We start from the raw sequence: 13,999 nt of genomic DNA, 5'->3' as shown, positions 1-13,999 counted from the left end.
TTGTCTGAAAAGTTTGATTAATATGTATAGAATTTAAAATAACTCTTCACGTTGACCCTTATTCCAGTGGCGGGCCCTACGGCGTTGGCCTGGGATTGTTTCTAATCTCTCTCTTTTTGTTTCATTTTTTTTAATATTTTCTCTCTTTTTCGTAGTAGTAATAAAAGGCCAACAAAGGGTAGCAAGTAAACCAACATAAGCTAAAGAAGATAAGAAGCAAAAACACACCCAAAAAAAAAGGCTGCTCCACACTAAGGAGGAAAACTGTGCGAAAAGAGAGAAACCGAAGCTATTTGTCTGTTCTTTCTTTCTTCTTCTTCTTCTTTTTCAAAATGGATGGTGTTTTACAGTGGTTGAAGCTGGTTGCTGTATCATTCATGGTGTTAGTTTTGGTGTTAAAAGTGATAGTGTTGCTTTGGTGGAGACCAAAAAGGATTGAAGATCATTTCTCAAGACAAGGGATTAGAGGACCTCCTTACCATTTCTTCATTGGAAATGTTAAGGAGCTTGTTGGGATGATGTTAAAGGCTTCTTCTCAACCTATGCCTTTTTCCCACAATATCCTCCCTAGAGTCCTTTCTTTCTACCATCATTGGAAGAAAATCTATGGTATGTTTTCATTAATCTTTTGTGGGCGTGTGTCTAAAAATGTGTTAATGTGGGTTCCTTTCAGTTCATTGTTAAAGCAAAGAAAAGAGTGGAAGGAATGGATCTTCTTGTTCTTCATTTTTGTAAAAAAAAATATTTCTGATCAATGAAAATTTTATGTCTTGTAAAAAAAAAAGCTTTTGTTTTTGGTTATTTGAGTTCGGGTTAACTTTACAGCCTTTTCAGTGCTTTGATGCTTGATGTTGAAGTTCAGGAATTTTTGGACGGTTCCACTTCTGTTTTCTTCTCTTTCTTTTTTATTTTTTCCCTTCTTTTCTTGCACTCTCTTCTTAATGAACAAAAATAAACCTTGATTTTCATAATCCCATTTCTCTCTCTCTCACACACACTATATATATACACATGTGTGTGTGTATATATTTCTATCCTTTTCAACATACTTTACTATCTTTTCTCTGTTTTTTTTATATGTGTCATCTTGCTTTTGTTTTTATAGGAGGTTTGAGTTTCTGATAATGAAGTTATGTTATGTTTGCTAGTACCACTGTTGCTTTGAGTTGTTTTCTTCCCTACTTTCTTTCGGCTTTTAATTTAATTTTCTCTGCGCTCCCTCGTCTTCTTTTTATAAATATATATGTTTTTGCTACAGTACTCTCTATAAACATATCCATCATCATTTCGTTTTGAATCTTAATTTAATGGCTTGTCATTTCTTTTCCTGCTCCTTTTCCTCTTTTGCAAACTTGATACTTACCACTTGAGGTTCCCTGCCACTCCCTCCTTGGTGTAAATCCCTTCTTTTTTTTTTTTTCATTTTTTCATTTATAACAATAAATATTGTTTAATATGTGCAGGTGCAACATTTCTGGTTTGGTTTGGCCCGACGGTTCGCCTCACGGTGGCCGACCCTGATCTGATAAGGGAAATCTTCACTTCCAAATCCGAATTCTATGAAAAGAATGAAGCTCACCCTCTAATTAGACAGCTCGAAGGTGATGGTCTCCTTAGTCTCAAAGGCGAAAAATGGGCTCATCATAGAAAAATCATAACTCCCACTTTCCATATGGAGAATCTCAAAGTAATTTATCCCTCATTTATTACTTCATTCATTTCTCATATTAATGATTAACCCCACCAAGAAAGTTTATTAATACTCCATTCTTTTTTTTTATTTGCAGTTGCTAGTGCCATTGGTTGCACAAAGAGTAACCCATATGCTCGACAAATGGTCGGCAATGTCGACCAACACCGGCGAGATTGAAATCGAAGTCTGCGAATGGTTTCAGACCCTTACCGAAGATGTCATTACTCGTACGGCGTTTGGGACCAGTTATGAAGATGGAAAAGCCATTTTCCGACTACAAGCCCAACAAATGGTGCTTGCAGCCGAGGCATTTCAAAAGGTTTTCATCCCTGGTTATAGGTAAAAATTATTTAAAATTCCTGTATATCATCAATCATTACAACCGTCATCCTTGGTCCTAGATTTTCACGTATCGAAGGTTTCAGTTCCTTGTCGTGATACTATACGAAATGTCTAAATTTGGGATATATATTTGGATTTTCAGGTTTTTGCCGACCAAGAGGAACATAAGGCTTTGGAAATTGGATAGGGATGTCAAAAAGTCGTTGATGAAGTTAATCGATGGACGGAAAAACAAGTTGGGGAACACAGTGCAAGAGAAAGGACCTAAGGACTTGCTGGGATTAATGATGCAGGCCTCAAATTCCAGTCCAAATGTCACAGTCCATGACATAATTGAAGAGTGTAAGAGCTTTTTCTTTGCCGGCAAACAGACCACATCCAATTTGTTGACGTGGACGACTGTTCTTCTAGCAATGCACCCACACTGGCAGGTGCTCGCACGTGAGGAGGTGCTTAAGGTGTGTGGATCACGTGACATACCTTCCAAAGATGATGTTGTAAAGCTTAAGACGGTAAAATATCCCTAACACCCTTTCCTTTTGCATTAAAGACAAAGCTCATATGTTTTGTGTCTTTTTGGGTATAAATCAGTAAATCTCACAATTTCACTGGTGTGAATCGGTGAATGTAGTTGAGAAAAACATTCTAATTTTGAAATTACATGTGTGTGCAGCTCACTATGATATTAAATGAATCTTTACGATTATATCCACCAACAATAGCAACAATTAGACGAGCCAAAATTGATGCGGAGTTAGGGGGTTACATGATTCTTCGTGATACCGAACTTTTGATACCGATTTTAGCCGTTCATCATGATCAAGCCATATGGGGCAACGATGCTAATGAGTTCAACCCGGCTCGGTTCTCTGAAGGTGTGGCACGTGCAGCAAAACATCCCGTGGGGTTCATCCCGTTTGGGCTTGGGGTCCGCACGTGTATCGGGCAAAACCTAGCCATTTTACAAGCCAAGTTAACACTTTCTATCATACTTCAACGCTTCTCCTTTAGGTTGGCCCCAACTTATCAACATGCACCGACGGTTCTGATGCTACTTTACCCACAATATGGAGCACCAATCATCTTTCAACCTCTGCCAGAATCCACTGTTCCAAGAGATCAAGGGTCATGAGTTAATCCTATATCGTATATGTGCTTATCTCTTGTGTGTGCCTGCGCGTATGCTAGTAACTTGAGTGACCCCCCAAAAAAAAGAAAAAAAAATACCCATCTCCGTTGTTGCCTTTAAAGCATAGAAAAAGTTAGAGATATTTTGCAACGAAAAAAAAAAAGTGCCACTAAAAGTCTTGTCAAATCCTTTTGGCATTTGCTACAATTGACCCTCTCCCTCCCCCTCAAATTCCATGGTTATGGTTTTGGATGCTCGATATCAGTTCCTTTAGGATTTTGGGAAAATGGCTAACAAAGTAGATAGTTTTTCTTCATATCCCTTGGTCTTCCCAATACGTATGTATGTAATTATATTTGCAACACAGTTTTGTAATGTTATGCAATTCATGAAATTGTTCTTTTTTTTATGATTAAAATCTATGGTTGTATATAGAAAATTAGCTGCTGTCATGACCTGCCAACTTTCAACACTCAACCAACGAAAACACGTAACCAATGTTGCAAACACAAATATTTTATTAAAAGTTGAAAATTCAATTCCAAATACCAGTATAGCTGAACTTGAAGACAGTTGAAAACAGAGGAGCCAAACCCCTTTGATGAAACTTCCTACAATGAAAATATTCAATTTTTGAAGGACTCCTAAACTTATCAGGCAATCTTGTAAAATTTAATCCCAAGTTGCAGCCTGTCTCTTCCTACTGAAAATAAATCATTTACTTACATATAGATTATACATATTATATCACATAATTAATTTGAACACTGACAATTAATTTCAAGAAGAGAATGGTGTAAAAGATAAATATATATATTGTAACCCAAACATTCTTTTTAAGAGAGATATTACATGGGAAATGGTGAGATTTAGGCTTTTTCCCCAAAATATGGTGCAAAGATCAAAGACGAAGTTTCCTCGTCATTTTCCAAGACTTAGAAGACAAAGGGGAGCACCCAAATCGGTGATCTTTGTGTTACTACAAAGATTAAAAAAGAAACGAAGAATTTACAGTACCCCAAAGACAAGAAATGTTCTTTTAAGCAAAGATTGCTTTAAACCCAGCAGGCAAATGCACCTTTTTTTCTTAAAAAAATATTAATAATTGATTTCCTTTACTTTATGGGGTTTAGGGCTTTGGGCTAAATGAAATATTATTTAATATATGCATTACTTTTTGGGATCTCCTCCTCTAAGCTCAAAATTAATTAAGAATATTTATCATTTATAAATAAAAACATACAAAGAGAAAAGACAAAAGTAAAAGAAAAAAAAAAGGAGCTTTATTTAAGGATTTGCTGGTTCCCAAGAAGCATGTGGTTTCAAGTACTTTTTTTTTTGGCCTTCTAATCTAATTTGGGGTGTTTTGTTTTCACCCTTTTTTAAAGCTTTTGTTAAAAGGAATCAAAGCATGCTAACAAAGCATGTGATCCCTTCTATGATTACATGCTAACCCTAATTTTCATTTCTTTAATCACTTCCATGTCTCTTACTTCCTTTAATTGTTATTATTTATTTGGCTAATGACTTCATTATCGAGATTCTTATTATTTGGACATACCCTCTTTGATAAAGTATGTTTCAAGCTTAGTTGATGATTAAACACATACTAATATTTTACCTTCTCATTTCCCTATGATTTAATTAAACGAAATTATTCTATTTCCGTGATTAGCAGTTAATCCTAGGCAGGCTTAACTATTTTAATAAGGGTTAGCTTCTGTTGTTATTTTGTGTTTTGTCTTAAGCATGCCCCACAACATTAAGATCTAGGTAAATGTCTCCCCCCCTACCTTAATTCTATACCACAAAACCAACATTTTAGTGGATCAGATTCATTTGTCTCCATATGTTTAAAAATTTTGCATGCATGTTTCGGGAATTTAAACAATATATATGTAAGCTAGATTGGCTACAACCCTAATTAACAAATAATCAAAGGGAGAGATATAGATACCTAGGTAGTAGCAACAAGCTAATACTAATTCAAACGGTTAGTGGGAAAAAGAATTATTATGTACATGGCGAAAACCTGCCTCATTTTAATCCCAAATGTCTGCAATTAATTTGTTGCTTTTTAATTAATGGAGCTGGCTTATGTCTGCCATTGATTAATGCAAACTTTGTGTAGGCTTCCATCTTATAAGACAAAATGGGCAATGCCAAGACTTCTAGTCCTTCACGGTTCACCCCCTCTGGGAATGATTGGCCAAATTATATTTTTCCCCTTTCTCCAATCACCATGCCACATTCTCTCATACATATATTTTAGTTTTCATTTTTTATCGTTTATTTTTGTGTATATTAATGTGCCACGTAAGTACGTTATTATTGTTTCATTGAAAGTATACATGCATTCAGGTTTTCAGTATATATGTGTCATTGTTTATATTAATTTGGATCCATATCTCTTAATTTGTATAATTTTGATATTCTCTTTCTTTTTTTTATTTATTGTACGTCTATGAATTATACGAAGATTGCATCAACTTTTTGAGTTAAGTTACGCGTTTGATAAATGTTTTTTTCGATGTCACTTAGATAAATACACAAAATAAATGTTTTATTTGAGTTGTCAAATACAAAAAAGAAAAAAAAAACCTCATGCCACCTAACACAAACATATATATATGTTAAAATTTTATAAATGTTTGCATCATTCATCATCATTCATTCACCGATGATGTATGTATACACATAATTACCTTAATCACCAATAAGTGTAGTAGTAAATTAGGGTGAAAACATGGACGAAAATGCATATTCTTACATACCATTGAAGTTCGAAGAAGAAGAGAAGAAGAAAACAAAGTGGGGGGCCAAGTGAAAAAAGTTAGAGAGATTGATGTCTCCCTTTTGGGAAAGGGAAGGAAGTGAGACATTGTCACATGGGAGCATCAATGCTTAAGACTTTGCAAATGAGACAAGGGTAGACGATTTGGTGGAGCCCTTTAATACACTGTTCCACTTTAAAAAACAAAAAAACAAAAAACACTATACCTTCATATAAATTTTAAAAAAGAAATCGAACGGAGACAGATAAGCCTAGATATAGGTAAGAAGGGCAGCGTTGGTTTTTAGTTAATGGAGTGGAGTCAATGGTACAGAGGTTTCTGCTTGTTGGGTAGGGATTACGGGTTAGGGGGTGTATGAGAGGCCAATGAGTAAATTGTTTTGTCACTTGGGTGTTGATAAAATTAACCACTTGGTCCCCCAGCTGATCTTATTTGACTCCAAAATTATACAGTTACATCCAACCTACGTTTTTAGATTGTTTACTGCTTGTGCGTCGTTTATATGTGTGTTGGCCACCTATACTAAACAAAAAATGAAAGACTTCAACCTACTCAGTGAATGAATTCACAGGGAGGCACCAGAAACAAGGAGCAATATCGAATCTGAAAACTGGGCATAGATTAGGAGAAAGATTCATATATGTTTGTATATATCATTGGACAAAAATATGATTGACGGCTGAACTAACTTTTATAGTGTTTTGGAAGTAATATATATAAAGAAACCAGTTATGGGACCCAACAATTGTTCTTACAAGAACAAGATCGAGCACATAAATCAAGTAGGGGGAGCAATCGGCCAAGGGGCTCTCTTGTTCCTTGCCTTCCAATTCCAAAAGAAAAGGGTTCTGACAAAATGATAAAATTGGTTGGGGACAAAAAATATCCACAGTTTCTATGCTGGATTTTAGCATCACTGTACTATGCAGGGCATCTGATATATATTTACTGCAAAAACATCAGAAAAGCCGTAAAAAACATCAAAAGTACTTGGAAATTTATTTTTCCAAATACAGTCCCACATACAATCCTGTCCAAACATGGGATCTACTTTTTATTTACCAATACCTGTTAATAATATTTACCAATGTTGAATAATTGCATTTGTCTCTGGCAATACCCTATAAGCCTATTTGTTAAAGATATGTCCGTAAGGAAAAATGTCAAAATCTAAAAGCAAGAACAAACAAGAATGCTGTAATGATACCCAGATATCCACTTCTTTTGCAGACTTGTCGTAGTTTGTTTCAACCAAATACATATATTATACAACTTATATTTCTTTTATTGTTTAAAATATATTAATTGTATGAGAAATGAGATGCTTTATAACGTGTTGGGTAGTCCATAATATATGTAGAATTGACTTTCTGTGGTCATCTATTTTGGCAGTTCAATTTTGTTTAAATAATATCTACTGGTGGGATTTTTATAATGATATTCAAATAAAAATAGGAACATTCTAGCTATTTAGCAGCCTCTTTTATTTCAAATTAGAAAAACCTAGGCTGAGCCCAAACTCGGGCAATCTCCTCTTAGCCCATCCATCCACAATTATAAAATATCATTATCCAATCAATTTTAATGAAGTCCATAATAGTGTATTTTTTTTGTTTTGGCACAACTCCTTGCCAGAATTTGCTTGGTAATCTCATTGTGATTTGAGTTGGCGAAATAGAAAATCGTAACATACGTGCATGTTAAAAAGATTCACCAACTTATAAGATAAAACAAATGATGCAGAAAAAATGGTTCCCATACCCTATATGAAAATTTTAGTTAAAAAGGAATTTCAGCTGTCATACATTGCAAGTTTTAAGATGCAACCCTGAAAGAAGAAAATTTAAGCAAAGGTGACTTACAATCTCTCTAAAACATGGGGTTTACTCGAGCCACAAAAAGATAAACCAAATTGCCCCGTCAAATTTATATTGTAGATAGGAATTCTTAGAACCAAAATCAACCCCTTGCATGCAGACACTGAAAAATATTAGGCAAACAAAATAAATAATGGTTAGAGTGGTGGAATTAAACAGGAATAAATAACTAGAAAGTGCAAAAGCCGACATCGGAAAAGTGAAAGGATTGTGATGTTACCCTGATTAGGGTAAAAAACCAAGTTTTTAATTATAGAACCATCAAGTAGTGAGATATACCTTGGTGTCGAAAGCATTAAAAAAAAAGAACTAGCAAGTAATTGCTGGCCTCACTCTATGTAGAACTTCTTATTAATGGGTGGAAGCATTTTGCCGGAAGGTTTGCTTATCTTAACATCAAACTCAACCTCCATTAATCTATGGTTTTCCTTAGAACGGTTCATTGAGAAAGAAACATCGAGATTGATCTCTTCATCAACATGACCGGGAGGATGCAACAAAAAAATCTGTCCAATAATGGAAAGTGAGAAAAATAAATCATCAGGAAAATGTACAAGCAAACACAAATGAACTCGATTTATGCAACAAACTAGAACTCCAAAACATGATGCACCAAACAAAAGCCATTCAGACCTGTTGTCCCCAATGAGTGCCATTATTTGAACTAGGAGCAGTTGTTAACTCAATCTCTTTTTGAGCAGGATCCTCCCCTCTTCCCTGTTGCACAAGATAAGAACAAGGGTTATATATAGCACACGTAAAGCCTCTTCATCCAATCAGACCAGAGTAATAAGGAAAGCTGAGGCTCAACTTACTCGGAAATGGACATCAAACCATCCTGCAAATCCACAGAGGCGAGTGGACGCCATACTGATAGCTGATGAAAAACTTGATTTGACTTCAAGGATGTCATTTACTGAAGCAGTTAAACAATCAATCTCCTTTATAACAGCTGCTGTCCCAATAACTTGATTTGGGTGGAGGTTGTTCCATAATGATGTCTATACAAATGAATGAATATGAAAAAGAACCAAACAAATGAACAACCTTCTCAGTTCTTAAAAGATATTAGCACCAGTAATCGCCTAGAGTAGTTAATAAAAGGAACCAAGTACATAAAACATTTAATATAAGGATCTGTCTCACTATCTCTCACCTAAAGACATAAAAACAGTGATTCAGTACCTAAAGAGTGGAAAAGTCTTTCCTTTACCGACTAACATCAATATTTAAGCAGCAGAATGAAAGGCAATAAACTGAAAACAACAATTATAAATGGCACCAAGGCATCAGAGAATTTTAGAACTCACTTGCAGATAATATTTCTCCTGCTCATTAGAGAAAGGCCTTGTCAAAACACTCATATCAACACCATAGTAATCCTTCGTATCTTCCAAAAACCCATACCAATCATCCATTGCTGCTTCATAATCATTTTTCTTTTGGTCCACCAATCCAGATCGGATAGGTCCAACCCACATGCGTGCATGGCTAGGATACCTAGAAATGGAAATTTATCTGTCAGATATCGAGCTTGCAACATTGGTAAAGAATAGCCAAGAGATTAATAAATATTACAAGCAGCTGCACAAGCAAAATACTGATAATATGACAGAAAAAATTACAGTAACACCACAGATATGCAAAAGGTCCTATTAGAGTCAAATTAAGCTATGTCGCATCTACTTGTTATTGAATCGTCTTTTAGAATGTTTAATAGGCAAGATAACCACTCACAGCCTACATTAGTATTTAGCTAAGACCCATGTTCAAGCTGACATCCCTCAGTTGTTATTTTGTCGATGACCATCTTGCATGAAGCATAAGGTCTAGGTTCATCACCCCCCCAAACCACTGAGCTGGTAGCCACCTTCTTGCACTTAAAACATGCCTCAAGTAAGACTAAGTCATCAATCTTTCAATTTTCTTTCCAATCCAAGAACCTCAGACTCAAAGTCTTAAATTTATCTAAATAGTCAATACCCCCCTTCTAGAAATTAAAATGAAAAAGAGCCCAAGTCACATATAAAGTTCATAAATAAACAAAATTGACTGACCAGTAAAACATGGGATAGCCAAAAAAAAACTAAAAATGACCCCAGTTCATTACTTACATGACCCCAGATGGTTTCAGCCAACGATCTCGAGCACATATAACTGAGTCAAACATAGACTCTCGCAGGAGAAAATAACCCATCCACTCGGAGATAATCACATCAACTGCCCATTAACCAAAATCTAAGATGAGAGGAACCTGAAATAGTGATTTAAAACAAACTGGAAGTAACTAACAAGTAAATCTAATAATACCAACCTTTCTCTGGTAAGACAACTTCCTCCATAGAGCCCTCAATTACTTCTACAATGTCTTGAAGATTGTTTGCCTGAACAAGAGTCCGAGCATGCTCCGACATCTTAGTTGCTTCAACGGCATAGACCTTCCTTGCACCAGCCTGGGCAGACCAGATTGCAAGAATGCCACTTCCTGTTCCTACATCCAACACAGCCTTCACCAGGATTCACCAAATCAGTTTTCTGTCAGGATTCCCTTGCCTAAAATCCTTCATTTCCATTACTTTCCTAGTCTAATACTTGCAGGTTATTTCATGTCTACACGTGCTGCGACAAAAATGACAATATAAGAAGCATCTGCTTCAAAATATTCAATTTTCACAGCTTTCTCAAGTCTTATCTCTACAAACAAGTAACGAAACTTGAAAGGAAAAACAGAGTGAAATTTAGGCATCCCACACAACAAATAATAACCCCCAATTGCATCTCGTTCTTGTATAAGTTGTACCAAGTCACTAAGCTAATACCCAAACATAAAGGGTATATCTTTCTACATATTAGGATTCAAGTTCTATACCCTAACACAAAAAGAAAAAAATGAAAAAAGGAGTTACCTTTCCTTGGAAATGATGCTTGTTCTGAAAAACAGCATTGTAATAAGCGTCCATACGGACTCGATCACTAAGCATCTCTTTCTGGTGGTAAAGGAAAGCGTAAGTGCAGAAGTAATTGGCAAAATCAGCTCCTTTATCCACCGGTCCATTGCTGCTACCGCCATTTGTACGGCTCGCCATTCTCCCTCTCTGTCACAGCTCAAGGTTTTTTAACACGGCAGGAGAGAATGAGAGTTGTTTTCCTTTTTAGGGCAAAGGCGGTGAGGTTTTTGGTTTGGCTTTGGCCTTTGTTTGTCTCAAAAATAATATATAAATTCATTAATAATGCGAATAGGATTGCCATGTCATCAGCTCTGGAGGTGGCAAAACCGGGGACCCACTTAGATTACCTTCTCTAGCTCTAGCCTTATAATGATTAATGACGGTTTGATTGATATGTTTTGATGCTATTGGGTCTCAATATTTTTTTGTATCTTTTGGGTCCCCCGCTATTTTTAGTTTACATTATTAGTCTGTTGTTTTTTTTAATGTATTTTGAGAAATTACTCGGCGACGGTGGTGAAGGTCTAACTTCCAAGGGAAAGGGGGCGATGATTGGATTATATCCTACTCTTTTTAATTTAACTTGAGAAATAAAAATGAAGGGTCAAGTTTTGCTTCAATACCATCACATGTTGATTACAACATTCCTACCGAAATTATAATCCCATTCTTGGATCTACTTTCTGCAATTTGTAAACATAATGTGAAGTGGGATAATAGGTATAGTCATGAATAGACTATCTTCCATGGCTGAGAGACATTATCCTCCAGGAAAAACAACATGATCAGCCAATCCAAAACAGGACAAAATCCAGAGCAGTCCAACATTTTAAACTCAACAGATACCAGAAATAGCTCTCTCTCTTTTAGTATTTAAAATCAATACGCATTTAACATGGGCACAGAAGAGAAGTAGAATGAAGCAATATACAGCAGTGCTAAACCGCTAGTTGCTGCCATTGATGGACTCCCAGATTCTGGGCATCCGAGATTTATTGGTGATAGCTTTTGTTCTTCCAATGGAATAATATTATACAACAAAATATTTTTACTTTTTTACTTTTATAATTACTGTTGCATATGCAAAATTTTAATACTCTTACTGTAAATTTGTTTTTAATGCAATCAAAATAATTTAAATAAACATAGAAATTAAAATATAAAAATATATGTTGATTAAGTGTTAGCTCAATTGGTCTAGGTATTATTGTCAATTTTTATAACCTTATTTAATTGTCCGAAATATTGACAGAGGTCGTAATAACTTCATCCTAATAACCAAAATATCCATAATTAAAAAAAAATCTAATAATCTAAATAAAAAGTTAGAAGTTAAAGTCACCATTGCTGCAATATTAATTTCAGCTAACAATCCTGATAGTTAAAAGAGAAGCATTGTTTTCAGCTTCAAGTAATTTGCATACCAAAGAGTTTGAAACCCTCAGTCTTGTCATCTTGTTTCGGCTTCGCTGCCGTCATTGATCTTTGCTCTTCTTGGACAAGGTAACAATGTCCCAACCTTAGTTGCAAATCAACTTCTATTCCAACATGAACGTTGTTTTCCGCCACGAACGTGCCACCGTTCCCGGATTTGTTGGCATCGATACCAGAACCTTTGCACGTCATTCTCCTTCCGGCATTCGCATACGAAGAACGAAACCACATCTTTGGCTTTCAACTCTTTTTCCTTCAGAAACCGGTTCCAACCCCTTGTGAAAACAAAGCTTTGGCTGCTATTCCAATAGCAATAACGGAACTTCCATATTCTCATAAACTTGTCGTAGAAAACCAACTCGACATCGTTCGTTTTGCGATCACCAACATCGGCATTCTCATTTTCGGTCCCGAAAACTGGCGAAAAATATTTGACAGCATATTTTTTAGGGATGACAAGCCTATTCAGCTTACCAACATCACTTGGTGTTAGCTCCTTCTGGAACAATTGTTTGCAAATTAGCCCTTCATTGCTATAAGTCCCCACTAAGTTGAGTTTCGTATTTCTAGAGTGAGCCTTAATAAAATCCATGAACTTGTATTGGTAAGAACCGTCTCTTATCATGCTAAGCACAGTTTCTACGCTGTAATGGCTCAGAAACTTGGGTTCCTCAATCGTGATTTCGTTCCACGGAAAGTTCCGATGAGTGTCTTCGGTACGAAACTTGATCGCTGCGCTATCGTAGGCCATGGCCGCATCTATTTCGGATTTGAAAGTCCCTTGCCAAATTCGGGTATGATTAGCGTACAATTGAGCACCCCATTGTCCATTTTTCTGTCGCATTACGCCTTTGTATTGCGACGAATTACCTTTACCTCCACACCTTTGGCGTTTGTTTGCTTGATGAGTGGTGCTAGTAGAATCTGAAACATCCGAATGTGTATTCGCTTCACCACTTAAAATCACACTTGTTATCTCTTCTTCCATAACCTCTAACAAAATAAACTGAAAACAAAGCAATGGACTGACCCTCAAAATCAAACAAGATGTTGTGTCTGTCTCTCAAAATCAAACCTATTAGTTACTTTATATTTAGTTTCGGCAAACTGCTTCAAATTTAAGAAAGAAATTCCACAAAAGGCAAGAAAATATGTATATGAGAAAAATCTGCTCTTTTAATTAAAGTTCTAAACCTTTTAGCTTTTCTAACTTTATTTTTGGCAACAATATAATCCACATTTTTAGACAAAAGATTGAGAAATCATGTTCCCAGCGATATAAGCCCTTAGAACTCATGTGCGCCATGGTGAATAAGGATTTTTTTACAGTTTTTGGGCCTGGGTGAATTAATATTGCACATACTTAGGAATTCTTACGAAGGATTAGAGAAATTTTCTCCAACATTTAACGTCGGGAAGATTGAAGGGTTATTTAAACGATGGATTCCATGGATTAACGAGTGTTTCACAACACAGAAAATTCAAGAGAAACGAGCCAGAAAGAAGAATTTGTCATTAATTTTACAAAATAAGTTCGGATCATGGATTTAGTATTAACTTCCATATAAAACACAAAAATGAATCGTCATTTTTTGTATAATATTTTTTTTTCACTTTTTGAATAACGAATCTTTATTTAATTCAAGAAAGAAATGCGAAATCAATGGACATGAATCGTAGTAGGAATTTGGTGGATGTCTATAGTAGACATGATTATGACCGGGATGCAAAATTTTAAGTTGGATTTTTTAGATGTGGATTTGATTTGTCCGAAAAATGAA

General features: G+C 35.6%; 3 protein-coding genes across 4 annotated transcripts; 1 reads left to right on the top strand and 2 right to left on the bottom strand.

Moving 5' to 3' along the window:
- The first annotated feature begins 179 nt into the window (after positions 1–179).
- On the top strand, positions 180–3,558 carry LOC107907440 (cytochrome P450 734A1). Its single transcript, XM_016834818.2, has 5 exons — positions 180–609; positions 1,464–1,687; positions 1,788–2,032; positions 2,178–2,547; positions 2,709–3,558. The coding sequence occupies exons 1-5, from the start codon at positions 333–335 to the stop codon at positions 3,165–3,167; spliced, it is 1,575 nt and encodes a 524-aa protein (XP_016690307.2). The 5' UTR covers positions 180–332; the 3' UTR covers positions 3,168–3,558.
- Positions 3,559–7,697: 4,139 nt separating this feature from the next.
- Positions 7,698–11,054, bottom strand: LOC107907441 (protein arginine N-methyltransferase PRMT10). Of its 2 annotated transcripts, XR_005913559.1 has the most exons (8): positions 10,743–11,054; positions 10,151–10,343; positions 9,951–10,056; positions 9,147–9,336; positions 8,652–8,837; positions 8,470–8,553; positions 8,116–8,342; positions 7,698–7,939 (listed from the first exon to the last, which is right to left on the bottom strand). XR_005913559.1 is itself a non-coding variant. In XM_041093067.1 (7 exons), exons 1-7 carry the CDS (start codon positions 10,920–10,922, stop codon positions 8,166–8,168), a joined length of 1,116 nt encoding a protein of 371 aa, XP_040949001.1. In that variant the 5' UTR covers positions 10,923–11,034; the 3' UTR covers positions 7,988–8,165. The 2 variants fall into 2 exon arrangements, 1 of the variants encoding a protein (XP_040949001.1); XM_041093067.1 differs by lacking the exon at positions 7,698–7,939 and having other exon boundaries at positions 7,988–8,342; positions 10,743–11,034.
- A 1,261-nt stretch (positions 11,055–12,315) lies between these two features.
- Positions 12,316–13,206, bottom strand: LOC107902868 (AP2/ERF and B3 domain-containing transcription factor At1g51120). Its single transcript, XM_016828980.1, has one exon. It carries the CDS (start codon positions 13,204–13,206, stop codon positions 12,316–12,318), a length of 891 nt encoding a protein of 296 aa, XP_016684469.1.
- Positions 13,207–13,999: the final 793 nt, after the last annotated feature.

Source organism: Gossypium hirsutum, chromosome D05, assembly GCF_007990345.1.
Source record: "Gossypium hirsutum isolate 1008001.06 chromosome D05, Gossypium_hirsutum_v2.1, whole genome shotgun sequence".
NCBI lineage: Eukaryota > Viridiplantae > Streptophyta > Magnoliopsida > Malvales > Malvaceae > Gossypium > Gossypium hirsutum.
Note: the sequence above shows the minus strand (reverse complement) of the source record. Positions and strands in the feature narration are given on the sequence as shown.